Below are 12673 nucleotides of genomic sequence, written 5' to 3' on the forward strand. Positions count from 1 at the left end.
GGGAAAGGAGGGGAGCGCTCGGGGAAAGGAGGGGAGCGCTCGGGGCCGGCGCTGAGGGAAGGGAGCGCTCAGACTCAGCGCGCGCGCCCCGCGCTTTTCGAACCGCGCGCCACTCCGCGAGCGCTACCACAGCTGCTGCCCGAGCGGGGGGGGAGGCCGCGCCTTCCTTCCCCTCCCTGTCAAACAACAGAACCGCTGGGGGATAACTCCCAGTTATTTGCCAAAATGACGGGGGAAAGCGTTGTTTTGTCGGCTGTCCTGTTGTTTACGTTAATTTTTGCTCACGTTTTCCGGAAAATGCCCCTGCTTTTCTTCCTGGTTTGTTACTTTCAAAGCGGCCGCTGTCACACGACCCAGCCCCTGTGTTCACACCACAGTAGACCGGCTGGAAACAGGAACCCAGCAGAGACGGGCAGCCGATCAGAATGCAGCGGCCCCTGGAGGCGGAACCCTGTTTTCCGAGTGAGGGCTGGGAAGAGTTGCGAGGGGGAAGGTAAGTTGTGTGGCGCTGCGAGGCTCGCACATGGCGGTGGTGAGGAAGGGCCGGGGGCACCTCGGGGGTACCGGGGCTCCTCAGGCCGGGGGTCCCTCGGCATCTCCCGGGAGAGGAGGGCTGCGCTGGGCTGCGCTGGGCTGCGCTGGGCTAGGCTAGGCTAGGCTAGGCTAGGCTAGGTTGCGCCAGGCTGCGCTATGGCGTGCTGTGCTCTGCTGGGCTGTGGGCGGCTCGCGTCCCCTCCGTAGGGAACCTTTGGGTTATATCGTAAAGAGCCCTGGCACTTACACGGTTCAGGATTTTAAAAAATCCCCAATGCCTGCCCCTTGGTTTCCTGCAGCAGCGCGGGGTTTGCTGTCGCTGCGCTGAGAGCGTGCCTCCTATTGCAGATGAAAGGAGCGCTCTGCTCGTAAGGTTTCTCTTGGTTTTCTAATGCGCTGATTTGTCCATGATTCATTATTCTAATTACAATAATCTCTATAAGTGTCAGTGAACTGTTTTGTTTCTTTGCAGAGAAACAGAGTGTGTGATCTGAGTGTGACAGCTTGACTTCTCAACATGGAGAAAGAACAAGTTTCCAAACGTTTGTATGTTGGAGGGCTTGGCCATACGGTTTCCAAGGCTGAGCTGGAAGAAAGATTTGGGAARTTTGGGCGTGTTTTGGAGGCAGAGATTATTACCAGGAAAGATGATCAGGGTAACAGTTTTTATCTTTTAAAAATTAATTGCTTTTTGATTTGGAGTATGAAATTGAATTTTTGCTTCAGAGACACTTCAGTTTTAAAGTAAACACTGAAACTACATAGGAATTAACTTAATGTTTGTTATTAATCAGGGAACCCTGTGAAAACCTTTGCCTACATCAGTGTCAACATTTCTGATGCAGATCTTAAAAAATGTAAGTACATTTTTTTTTTTACTTAGATGTGTTTTTGAGCCAAGTCACAATGCTGATAATTCATCCAGTGTTGTCACATCCAGTTGTGGTCACGGCAGAGCCTCTTTCATTCTCTTGCCAGGTTGATTGTGTTTTCTTTAAGCTGCAGTTYTATGGAAGCTGCTTTGCTGAAGTTTTCAGAAATTGCTGTGAAGAGATTGAAAATATTCCTTATGACTGAAATAGGTGATTGTGAGTTTCAGTGACTCATAAAATGGTCTGTCTTGGAAGGGACCTCAATGATCCCCTCATTGCAGCCCTTGCCATGTGCAGGGACACCTTCCACTATCCCAGGTGGCTCCAAGCCCTGTCCAACTGGGCTTTAAACACTTCCAGGGATGGGGCAGACACAGCTTCTCTGGGCAACCTGTTKGTTTGTTCTAAGCCTTTTATGAAAATGTGTAGGAAATGTGCTTCAAATGCTTTTATCAGGTCTATAAAACACTGGAATTGAAACCCAGAGGAAGAGCTGATGTGAAGCTTCTGTTGTAATGTGCCCCTGTATCTGGGGAATGCTGTCATAAGTGAAAACTTTGGATGGAGACCTTCTGAGTTAAGGTTTGAATACTGGACCTTGAAGATACAACTTTAACCCAAGTGAGCAGTCAGGTAGAAGGTCATGCTCAGGGAGCCTCAGGCTCTCATGGAAAGAGATATAGTGGAGTCTGTGGTGTGCCTTTTTTAACATAGAAAATACTCATTTCCCATCTCATTGTTTTGCAGGCATGTCAATTTTAAATAAAACAAAATGGAAAGGGGGCACACTGCAAATAGAGATGGCCAAAGAAAGCTTTTTGCACAGGTAGAAATCAATTTTTAAATGTATGTTGTTGCTCAAATTACCTTTTTTTCTGCTTATCTGATAATGTTATGGCTGTACTTTCATCTTCTGTACTCTTTCAGTTTTTATAGACCCTGTGGGCTGTTGATGTATGTTTGATGCTGCAACATTGATGATGTTTTGCATCATTATTCCCTTAAAGGTGGTGGGTGTTAATTCMCTGAGTAGTGAGTGGTTGCTGTTCTGTGGGAGGGGATCACTGCCAGCTCTAATTCTGCCCCTGGGCAGACCCTTTTCCACGTGTGATGTATTTTCTGGTACAGGCTCGCCATGGAGAGGGAGGAAGCAAAGCTGCAGAAAGAAAAACCACAGAGCAATGACCAAATGTGTCTGTTGGAATCACTGAAAAAGACTGGAGTTGTRGACTTTCACATGAGAGCTGTACCAGGTACAGAGGTGCCAGATCATAAGGTATGGTGGGGTAGATGTGTAAGAGAATTAAAACAACAAAGAGCAAATTCATTGCATCTAAATTCATGCCAAATTTATGCTCTATGTAAAGAAACTTAACTACTAAGGCTCACAGTCCAAGTTGTAAAAAGTTCTCTGAGGAAATACCTCTCATGTGGACAAGAAGGTTCCTGTCATTCTTTGCAATGGCTGGAAATAATCATGATCATACTGCCCTGTCTTGCCATGTTAAATGAGGAARTGCTTTGTTCCTCATTTATGTTGGGAATATTGTGTCACCCTTAAAAGCTTGTGAAGAGAATGTGTTATTTCTATCCACCACATAACTTYTGGTGGCTGGGTTGTGCTTCAACACAAGATCAGGGTCTGCACGTGCTTACAAAACTAAGAATAAAGTCACTGGACATGCAAATTTAGGCAACAAAATTTATATTTACCACAAAGTTTTCAAAACTCTTTGCTAAGCACAGAATGGTTTTGGAAGGATTTTTAAGGGGTTTTTTTTTGTGGGAAAAGGGAAAAGAGCAAAATGATAGTGATCCTGTCTTTGTAGTTAGCACTGTTAATTCATAAACCAGAAGCCCTGTATTAAAAACAGCACTTGTAAAGAAATTTAGTTCTTTTTTACCACTYTTCATTTGTAGGCTGTTGAAATTTAGTTTTTTGGTTGGCTTTGGTTTGTTCTRTTTTTGAGAAGGAAGCTGGCCAAGTTGTATGGTAGGGCTCATTAAAGAGAGTAAACAAAAATGAATTAGTTACTTGTGGTTCTTTATTATGTTGAATAAACATTTGTTTTATTCCAGAGTTAYTGCCAYTYTTTTTTWAMMMYKRWTWWTTTTYTTTTCTTTTAGAAATGGGTTGTTGGAAAATTTGGCAGAGTCTTGCCTATCCTGCACCTCAGGAATCAACAGAAAAATAAAATATCCTTTTCTTATTGTTTGGGTCGGACACAATTCCCTTCTTTCTTTTGTCATTAACAGTCTTAATTTTTACCTCTCTGTCACACTTAATTTACTGAATCCCCCATGTAAATCTTGCAGTAAATTTGTGTGACTTGTATAATTGTTTTGCACTGCAAAGTCAGTTGCTTAAAATTTTATGTCATGACATGAAAAAGGAGTTTTTGCTGTCCTTTCCTGCAGAATTCAGCCTGTTCATAAAGACCCAAGTCTGCTGACAGAATCAATGTTTCAAATCCTTAACTCAGACTTAACGTGGTGAAATATGACCCCTCCAAGTATTGTCATAACCTTAGGAAGCTGGAGCCAGACGTGGCACACGCAGCTCCTGTCTCTGAGCTCACCTGGCACCTGGAAGGGGGAGATGATGGCACGAGCAGGAAGCGGCAAAGGGAGTCCCCTGGCATCAGGAAACCACCGAAGAAACTGAGGCAGCTGGGCAGCGAGGCCCTGAGCAGAGCAGCTCCATCCTCTGGGTGCCCATCACACCCCAAACACACAGACTCACCACAGCTCGAGCACAGATCACACCCCAAACCTAGTGAGSAGTCAGAACTGCCTCCAGCAAGGAGGCCTGGTAGGAAAATAGCAGGGAGAGCTTTGTTGTCAGAGCAAAGCAAAGCCAATGGCATTACAGCCAAAAATGATATGAGCATTTCGGATAGTGACATTGATTCTGAAGAGGAGATCAGAGCTATGGTGAAGAAAGAGACAGAAAGACAGAAAGCTGGAAGTGTTGAGACTGAAAGTGAGSACTTGGAAATTGTTGGGGATAATTTTGAATTAAAATACAGTAGTCACTGGTTCTTAAGCAATTCAGATGCCACAAAGAAAGCTATCAAAGGAAGTAGCAGAGAGAAAGAGACTATGGAGTGTGATAATGGTTATGATTCAGCAGACACAGATGAAATTATTGCTGAAAGTAAAAATCCAGAAGATTCTAAACAGGGAAAGGTGAAAAATAAAGAAATAGTAGCTAAAAAAGAAAGTGGTTTGGTAAATGGCTCCTCACTGAAAACTCGCAATTTAAAAGAAAAATGCATTGAAAAAAAAGGGAAAATGAAAAAATCCAAAATTGCTGCCTTGCAGAGTACAGCAGCCAACAGTACAACAGAGACAYGTGACAGTGACAGCTCTTGTTCAGACTCTGAGGAAGGGCAGTCTGAAATCAGCTCTGATTATGAGTCCATGATGCAGAACTGTTACCGCTTAGACCTTACCTTGGATGACTTAAAAGCATTGGCTACAGAAAACAGTGATGCACTGGCAGAGGGGTCAGGCAGTGCACAGAGTTCTTGTCAGTCCAACGTTGAAGATAATCCCAAGGATAGTATTGTAAATAAACAAAAACTTTCTCAATTTCACCCTGCAGTTAAAAAAAAAAGCATCTGTCCTGAAGAGGTGCTGGCTGATATTTTAGCAGGGGAAGAGGATGCTGTTGAGGAAAACTCCAAGGGACAAAATAATTCACATTTGAAATATCAGCCCTTCAGAGGAATGGGGTCCCTTTGTGTTAAAGAGTCAAGTAAAGACAACACTGGGTTAAAGAAGAGATCTGTAGAAAGTTTGGGACTTGAAGCTTGTACATCATATTGTGGGGAGGAGTCATCTAAACATCAGCCAAAGAACCGTCCATCRTGCTCACTTGAAGCCAGCAGCAAAAAGAAACACAAAGCACCTTGTGAGCAGCATGAGGAGCTATCAGCTGCTGCCTCCTCAGCAGGTCAGAGACTCCCTGATTCCAAGCCTCATTTGCAAGGGAAGAACAAAGGTGTGAGTTCTCTACAAGACCAAAATTCAGAGCATGAAGCTGCTGCTGCCAGWACGGGTGAGAGTGATGGGAGCAGTGACACGGACAGTCATGCTGCAGGGGCCCAGGAACATGTTAAACAGCAGCTGAAGCGCCCAAAATTGATTTCCAAAACATTAAAAGGGAATACAAGTAAAAAAAATCCAGAATGTGAAGGTAATAAAGTTGAGAAAGAGAAGACAAGTGTTGTGGAGGATAAGGAGTCTTCTCGTCATGCTGCTGCTTCAAAGGAGCCCAGTACAATAGAGAAACAGCTCCAGGACAACCAGAGGAGGCTGGCAGCACTGGAAGAGAGACACAGAGAGAGGGAATTGCAGAAGAAACTCATTCAAGGAGCTCTTTCAAATCTGGTAATTACACTTCCAGTTTCTACCTGAATAGTCCACAGTGCAAGGAAAAGGGTAATGAATACATGTGGAATAAGATGTTTTAAAATCATAGTCTGGAATTTCTGATGACATTGCCAGTTTTCTTTTGAGAGTATACAAAATGCTGCATACTAATCCCTGGAATACCTGTAGAGTTGCAAGAGGAATAGCAGATTGCTCTTTTTGTGTCATGGAAATGTCTTTCATACAGTCATGTCTGAGTGCAGCAAGTATTTGAAATGTTTGATTTGACAATTGACTCTTTCCCAGGATAGGCAGCCAGCAGGAAAGCACAAACACATCATATTCGATTCCGATGTGGAAAACGAAGCTGAAGTGGATGAGATGTTGAAAAAAGATGCAAGTTTGGGAAAGATGCATGGAGAAGTAAGTATTACTGGGGAAAATGGAGTATGATAYAATCAGAAAGCTGAATTTTTATACCAAACTATCTCATGTTGTAACACCTGAGTTACCCTTAATAAGGATATTTTTCCTATGGTGAAATTGAATAGTTATAACTGTAAAGCACATTTGTGAAAGGTGTGTGTTCAAAGTAAAATTTGTAGCACATGGATCAGATCAGGGAGCGAGCTGGTTGTGTGGGAAATCCAATTTTTCAGCTAAACTGGAGAGCACATGAACAAAGTTAGTATTGATTTATATTCTCAAACTTAAATAAAAACAGCTGCTTTTCTTTTCTTTCTGTGCAACAAAGGCTAAATCTGCTTCCAAACCTTCAGGCAGACTGTTTGATAGCAGTGAGGATGAGCAAGAGGATACGGACGATGAGCGATTCAAAATTAAGCCCCAGTTTGAAGGCAAAGCTGGTGAAAAAGTGAGTGAAGCCATTACAGTAATTTAGTTTTCCTTTAGGTCTCTATAACAGCACTTCAGAAGAACATAACTTGTATCTTTTCATTCTTGCTGAATTTGATTTTTATGAATTTATGCTAGAATGCCCTTAAATGGAGGAAATAATGTGTGGTGGGGAGTGGGAGGAGTTTCTCTGACCTTGTTGTCTTTGTATACAAAGAAATTACTGGAAAAGGCATGAAAAGCCTTTACAAAAAAGTAAAGAACGTGTTGCCATAGTTGTAGCAAGAAAAAAGTTACTGAATGATGTTTTCCTTCTCSAGTGCTTAATAGCATCTGTTTCATTTGTTCAGCTCTTGAAGCTGCAGTCCCGCTTTGGCGCCGATGAAAGGTTTCGCATGGATGCTCGATTCCTTGAGAGTGACAGTGAGGAAGAAGGTAAAGCTGATCACATTCCCTGGTCACTGGTAGCCATGGAGCCTTTCAGCAGCTTTTCTTGCTTTACTGCCATCTTCTGCAGAGCATAGGTCAGTGGCAAAGGAGTTGCACAGTTGTGTGCAYGTGGGGAGCAGGTTAAATGCTCTGATTTTCCCAAGAAATGGATGCCTGTGACATTTCTAATTAAAGGTTTTCTACAGTGCAAGGGGGAAAGCTTCTACGTAGCTTTAAGATAAGAGAAGTGACGTGTTCTTAGACATAGACTATCCTAGTACTGTAGTAAATGTTATACATCCAACATTACAGGCAAAGCAGAGAAAATAGAATGCATTTATCTTTCTCTTAGGAGAGACAGACAGCGTGAAGGCTGATGAAGAAGAGGAGCTTGCTGCAGAGAAAAAGAAAAATCTGCAAATACTGGGGAGCATCCTGAATATCAATCTGGAACAGCCCAAGCCAAATAAAACGGGCATGAGTGTGAAGAAATTCAAGTATGAATCATYCACTATCAGTAAAGAAGGAGGTTTAGGAAGGCTGAGATTTTTTTTTTAAGGAAGGAAGCTGAAAGACCCTGAAACCTTTCAATTTTGAAATCTGGGCAGGCATAATGGGTTCTTGTTTGTTGTTTTGGGTTTTTTGCTCCTTTTGGACTATTTGAATTTATGCAATGTTTGGTACTGGAAGTACTGGAAGAAATATATCCATATCTATAAGAATAGCTGTATTTATGTAGCTCCTCAGGACATTATCAGGTTCAGTGTAATCTCACTGCATAACACGCAAGTGAGAATTGTTTTATCTGAAATATCACAATTTGATTAAATCCACTTCTGCTTATATATTTCCTGACCCAGACACTGACTAGAGGGTGCTTTCTAACTGCCAGTTACATTTTTTATCTATTTCAACCTTTTTTGGTAAAGAAAYCAATGTGAATTTGGGTTTGAGTGTAAAGGCTAGGGGTAGCTTTCAGTTAGACATTTGGAATGTACAATGCTGTTTCTTTTCCTTTCTTCTTTTATAGAGATATTAATGCSCTCCGTTATGATCCAACAAGAGAGGACCATGCAGCTTTTGAAAGGAAACCAAGTGCTACAGAAAAGAAGAGGTAGTGTTACAGCTTGGTAACTGCAATTGTGGTGTTTTTTTTCCGTAGAAATATGGTTGTAGCAACATACTGAGTTTCAAACTATGGAGATTGCTCTGGTTTTAATTTAGTTCTCTCTGTGGTTGCTCAAATCAAGATAAAATAGGAACTGTGATCACTACAATCAGCTTGTAGTGTCATCTTTTCTTTCTAGTCCCCGTTTTCTGCATGGCATTTTCTATCATTACTGAAGGTTGTGAGAAAGGTCARTTCAGGGACTTCAAGGTTTGCAGGCCTGTGAGAAAAGCATAAGAAATCTCTGCTCAATGCCTTGATYTCTATSTTACCCCACACTAAGTGAGAAGTCACTCAAGGATGTGGCAATTAAAAAGAACACTTTTTCCTGYCTTTAGACTCAAACCTCAGATGTTTCCCCACTGCTTACCTTGAAAGTGAACCACTCCTTAATGTGCTTGGATACCTTGAGGGAGGCATGAAGAGCAAGGTGGCTCTTRGGGAAGCTTYCTTTGACAGGTACATGTGCTGTGGTGCTATCCATGAACAATCTTSATTTCAGTAAAGCTAAAAGGAAGAAGAAGGAACAGAGTGAGACACTGCCTCAAGTGTCTGAAGAAATCTATTACGACATTGCTGCTGATTTAAAAGACTTGTTTGGATGTTCAAAGAASAAACCWGAAAAAACTGAGGAAATACCCTGGGACAAAGAGGATGCRGAGGACTCTGCCCCASCTGACCATTTGGGACCTGTGCCTGGGAGTGACGCAGCTCAGGAGTCTTTCAAGTTCTCCTTCTTTGGAGACACGGAGAAGGAGGGCATCAAAGAAGGTAACAGCAGAATGAGTAAGAGATCCATAGAACAAAGTGGAAAATACCAAGGCAGAGATGTAATTCAGAAAATCTGGGAGGGGAAGTTATTGTCCTTGTTAAATTTGTCTTCTCCAGTGTAAGAATTTCACTTGAAAATAGGAATTTTTACTGGCAAGTAGAGGAATAATCTGCTTTTGKCTTTTTTTCTTTGATGGTGCTATTATTGCAGAGCCTTATATAGTTGAAACAATAAAACCTGTAAAAGTGACATGGCAAGAGGATCCACGTTTCCAAGACAGCAGTTCTGAGGGTGATGATGAGCCTGAGACATCAGAAATGGAAAAGGACCAAGAAATGCAAGTCCTATTTGTATTTTTTGTGTACCTGGTTTCAGTAGTTGGGAATGCTATGTGAATACTAATGCTATGGGAATATTAATGGCAGCATTCAGGAAATGGGACATTGCACACCTCTGAGCAATGAAAGTCATCTTGGAAAACCMTTTGTGCTGCAGAGTCTAAAACCCCAGSAGCCCATTTGATATGAAGTCGAATCCAGAAAGAGGGAAGTTGAGCACAAGAAATGAACTGGGTCACTTGGGTTTGACCAAAGCCAGTTTTGAGTTTGACCAAAAGCCCAAGACACAGTCAGTTTGCTTTCAAGAAGTGGGGTTTTCAATAGAAGGCTGTATTTGGTTACTCTGCAGTAATGCTCTTCAGTGTATACCATTTCTCTGAGGAACTGCAGCTTTAAATTGTGTTCATGGAATTTGATATTACCTTTTAGGATGCTAAAATCCCTTTCTGTTTGTCTAGGTTTCTTTCTTTACCGCACACAGATAGTGCTAGAGTTTTCTTCTTCTTCAAAGATGATGAACGCCTAAGAGGTACAACAGAATTTATTCACCCCCTTTTGTATTTGTTTTTTGGTTTTAAACTCTTACTGGAATTCAGTGAGGAAAAAAATGCTGCCTGGTTATTAATGRCTTGTAGTCAGAATTTGCCATCCTTTCTCGTGCTTTAAGTTGTGACAGAATGCTGCAAGAATGTCCTTGTGAAAAAAGGCTGAACTGCTGCCTGGCTTTGTTTTCTTTCATATAATTGCCTAATAGGTGTCTGGAATTGTAGTGTTTAGCAAAGAAATAGTCACTTGACAAGTTACTGCAACATTTTGGATCTTTTCAGGCATATATAAAATCTTAGTGCAATGTTCCAGCCTACCTGAYTGACAGGGTGTGTTAAAACAGAGATCTCAATGCTTAGCAGGCATCAGTCTGGGGGGAGATGTGGGATGCTGGTGTTGAGCTTTGAATGACACAGCTGCTGTTTCACTGCAATTTACATTTCAGCATGTTCAGCAAAACTGCTGCTGCCTTTCCTTTTCCTGTACACCGGGCTGTAGGACAGAACCTTTCTGTTGGAGCCAGCTTGTGGTGGGGAGCAAGAGAATAGGAAGGATGTGAAGTGTAGAGCTTCTGACTTGATTGCTGTGTTGTTCATGAGCATTACAACAAGTGTTTAACCCCATTAATTGATTCTTTCGTTTTGTGCAGAGGGCCCAAAGTTGTTTTGTAGATCAACAGACCTCAGTGAAGAAAAAGAGAGTTGGGAAGACAGACGAAGATTATTGCTTGATGTGAGTATGTAACYCCTGTTCCYTGGAAACTGGCTGGAAGCTCAGCATGGGGAGGGAACACAGCTGTGAATTTGMYTGGGAAATTAATTCAGGACCTCCAGAAGGTCTTGACATTTTGTAACTACCAAGGAACCAAAGTTTTTTAGTATTGTGATGTCCCGTCGGGCAAACACTAAATTTGCATTGCACCACCAGTTCCTTAATTGTATGTAAAGAAAGTGTTTGAGACTAGCAGTGAAGTCAGAAACTTCTCCTAATATTGTGTTCAATTTTCACTATTTTCAGGAATGCCGAAAGAAGCATAAGGATGCCAAAAGGAAAGTGAAAGGAAAACAATAAATCTTTTACAGATCAGAAGGGTTTCATGTCTGTTCTTTGAAAAAGTGGTCAAACAATGTTACATTTGAAATGCTTTCAAATAWCTCACAGGAAAAAATAATAGCCAAAACTGTTATTGTTTGTGAGGGGGAACATGTTTCTTCTGTCAGTTCAGTGTTTCTATCAAGGTTTGAGGTTTTTTGTTTCTATGGTTTATATGGGAGTTTCCCTTTTCAGGACTTTTGATAATTACATCATGTAACGAAGTATTTAATTGTGTCCTCCTGTCCAGTGCTGAACAGGGTTGAGAAAGAGCAGGTCGCTCTGTGTCTATATGTAAATTGCATTCTGCTTAACACTATAACAGAGATCCTATTTCACATCCCTTTACAAGTATTTAGAATGCATTATTTCCAGTCTGAACTTTCCTTACTGGAAATTAATGAAAATACAGCTATAACAGGGAAGAAAAATTGGTATTTCTTCACAGAGCGTATTTTTTACTTTTTCTATTGCATGGGTGCGTTAATAAATATTGAGGATGGAAGTTGCTGGTGTTGGATGTTTGGTGGTGAGTGAGTATTTTAACATAGAAGGTCTTATCCTTATGTCCACTTGGCCCATATGCTGCAGGGGSTCTGCTGGAGTGGACAGGCTCTGCCAGGCCCAGCCTGGGCACTGCCCTCAGCCCAGGGGCACTCGGGTRCCTTGTCCCAAAGCMGTGCCCAAACCAGCACAGYTGGCACACTCCCAGCTGGTTCTGCTGCAGCCAGAGCAGTCCCTGTGGGTGCCCTGGGCAGAGCAGGAGCAGGGCAGGAGCACTTCCTATGGCCTGGGGGGAAGGAAAAGGGTCATGGCTCTGAGGACAAAGTGCCCACAGCTGGCCATGGTCTGGCCAAGCTCTTCCTTTGGCTCCTTCTGTTTCAAGTCCTTGCCAAAGCACGAGTTCCCTGCACTGCCCTGAGTGCAGCCTCCCAACTTTCCCCTCTTTGTCCTTCTCCTCCTCCTCTTCCTCCCTGCGTCCTGGAAAAGGCACTGCCTGGCATTGCATTGGCTGTGCCGGGCTCCTTGTTCAGAGAAGGCATTGTTGTCCTCCCATGATGGCTTTCATGGAGACTGGAAAATAGATGATCTCCCAGTGCCCCAGCATCAGACACGTATGGGGTGTCCCTGCTCATCACTGTTCTCCAGGGATGCAGGTGATTGTTCTGGAAGTCGTTGATGTGGATTTTCCAGGAGCATGTTTGCAAAGACATGAATGAGAAAACTCTAGAAGGATTGTTTCTGCTTCTCTTAATAACTTTTTCAATTTGTTTCTAAGTAGGAAATCACGGACCAAACTGGCAAAGTGACTTTAATGAGTAAAAAGCATCATCCTGCATTGGACTCATGAGTTTCAAGCATTCCAGTCACAGGTCCACAGAAAACTTGCCATTGAATTCTCTGGGTTTGCATCAGAGTCAGTGAAAAGATGACATGTTTATTAAGGGCTTAATATGAAACTTTCCATTTAATACTAAATGTCAAAGGTGTTTGTTCATGGGATGACAGGATAATTGRTGTTGGGAGGGGCCTGGGGTGGTGTCCAGTTCTAACTCCTGCTCCCAGCAGTGATCAGCAGGGGCATCAAATCAGATTCCCCTTCTCCCCGACAGCTCTTGCAGGAGAACATTGGTTCATGCAGAGCAGGTTTGCAATCTGGCCAGTGCAAGAGACTCCACAAGCTCTCTGG

At 42.6% G+C, this 12673-nt stretch overlaps 2 protein-coding genes across 3 annotated transcripts in view; one reads left to right on the forward strand and one right to left on the reverse strand.

Moving 5' to 3' along the window:
• Positions 1-359, reverse strand: part of CENPP (centromere protein P) — a 111796-nt gene extending 111437 nt beyond the window's left edge. Inside the window, exon 1 of the mRNA XM_057368079.1 lies at positions 286-359. The gene's annotated coding sequence lies outside the window, so the exon portion shown is untranslated. The remainder of the gene's footprint in view (positions 1-285) is intronic.
• Positions 305-11202, forward strand: NOL8 (nucleolar protein 8). 2 transcript variants are annotated; one of them, XM_057368073.1, is made up of 17 exons: positions 305-493; positions 1007-1190; positions 1329-1391; positions 2154-2232; positions 2535-2682; positions 3534-3602; positions 3897-5801; positions 6090-6206; positions 6538-6657; positions 6989-7073; positions 7420-7564; positions 8098-8181; positions 8738-9006; positions 9218-9344; positions 9804-9874; positions 10541-10623; positions 10909-11202. In XM_057368073.1, the coding sequence occupies exons 2-17, from the start codon at positions 1052-1054 to the stop codon at positions 10960-10962; spliced, it is 3558 nt and encodes a 1185-aa protein (XP_057224056.1). In that variant the 5' UTR covers positions 305-493; positions 1007-1051; the 3' UTR covers positions 10963-11202. The 2 variants fall into 2 exon arrangements, with proteins under 2 accessions (XP_057224056.1, XP_057224057.1); XM_057368074.1 differs by lacking the exon at positions 305-493 and adding an exon at positions 500-532.
• Positions 11203-12673: the final 1471 nt, after the last annotated feature.

Source organism: Malurus melanocephalus, unplaced genomic scaffold (genome assembly GCF_030028575.1).
Source record: "Malurus melanocephalus ecotype Western Australia unplaced genomic scaffold, MMel_1.1 scaffold_87, whole genome shotgun sequence".
Taxonomy (NCBI): Eukaryota; Metazoa; Chordata; class Aves; order Passeriformes; family Maluridae; genus Malurus; species Malurus melanocephalus.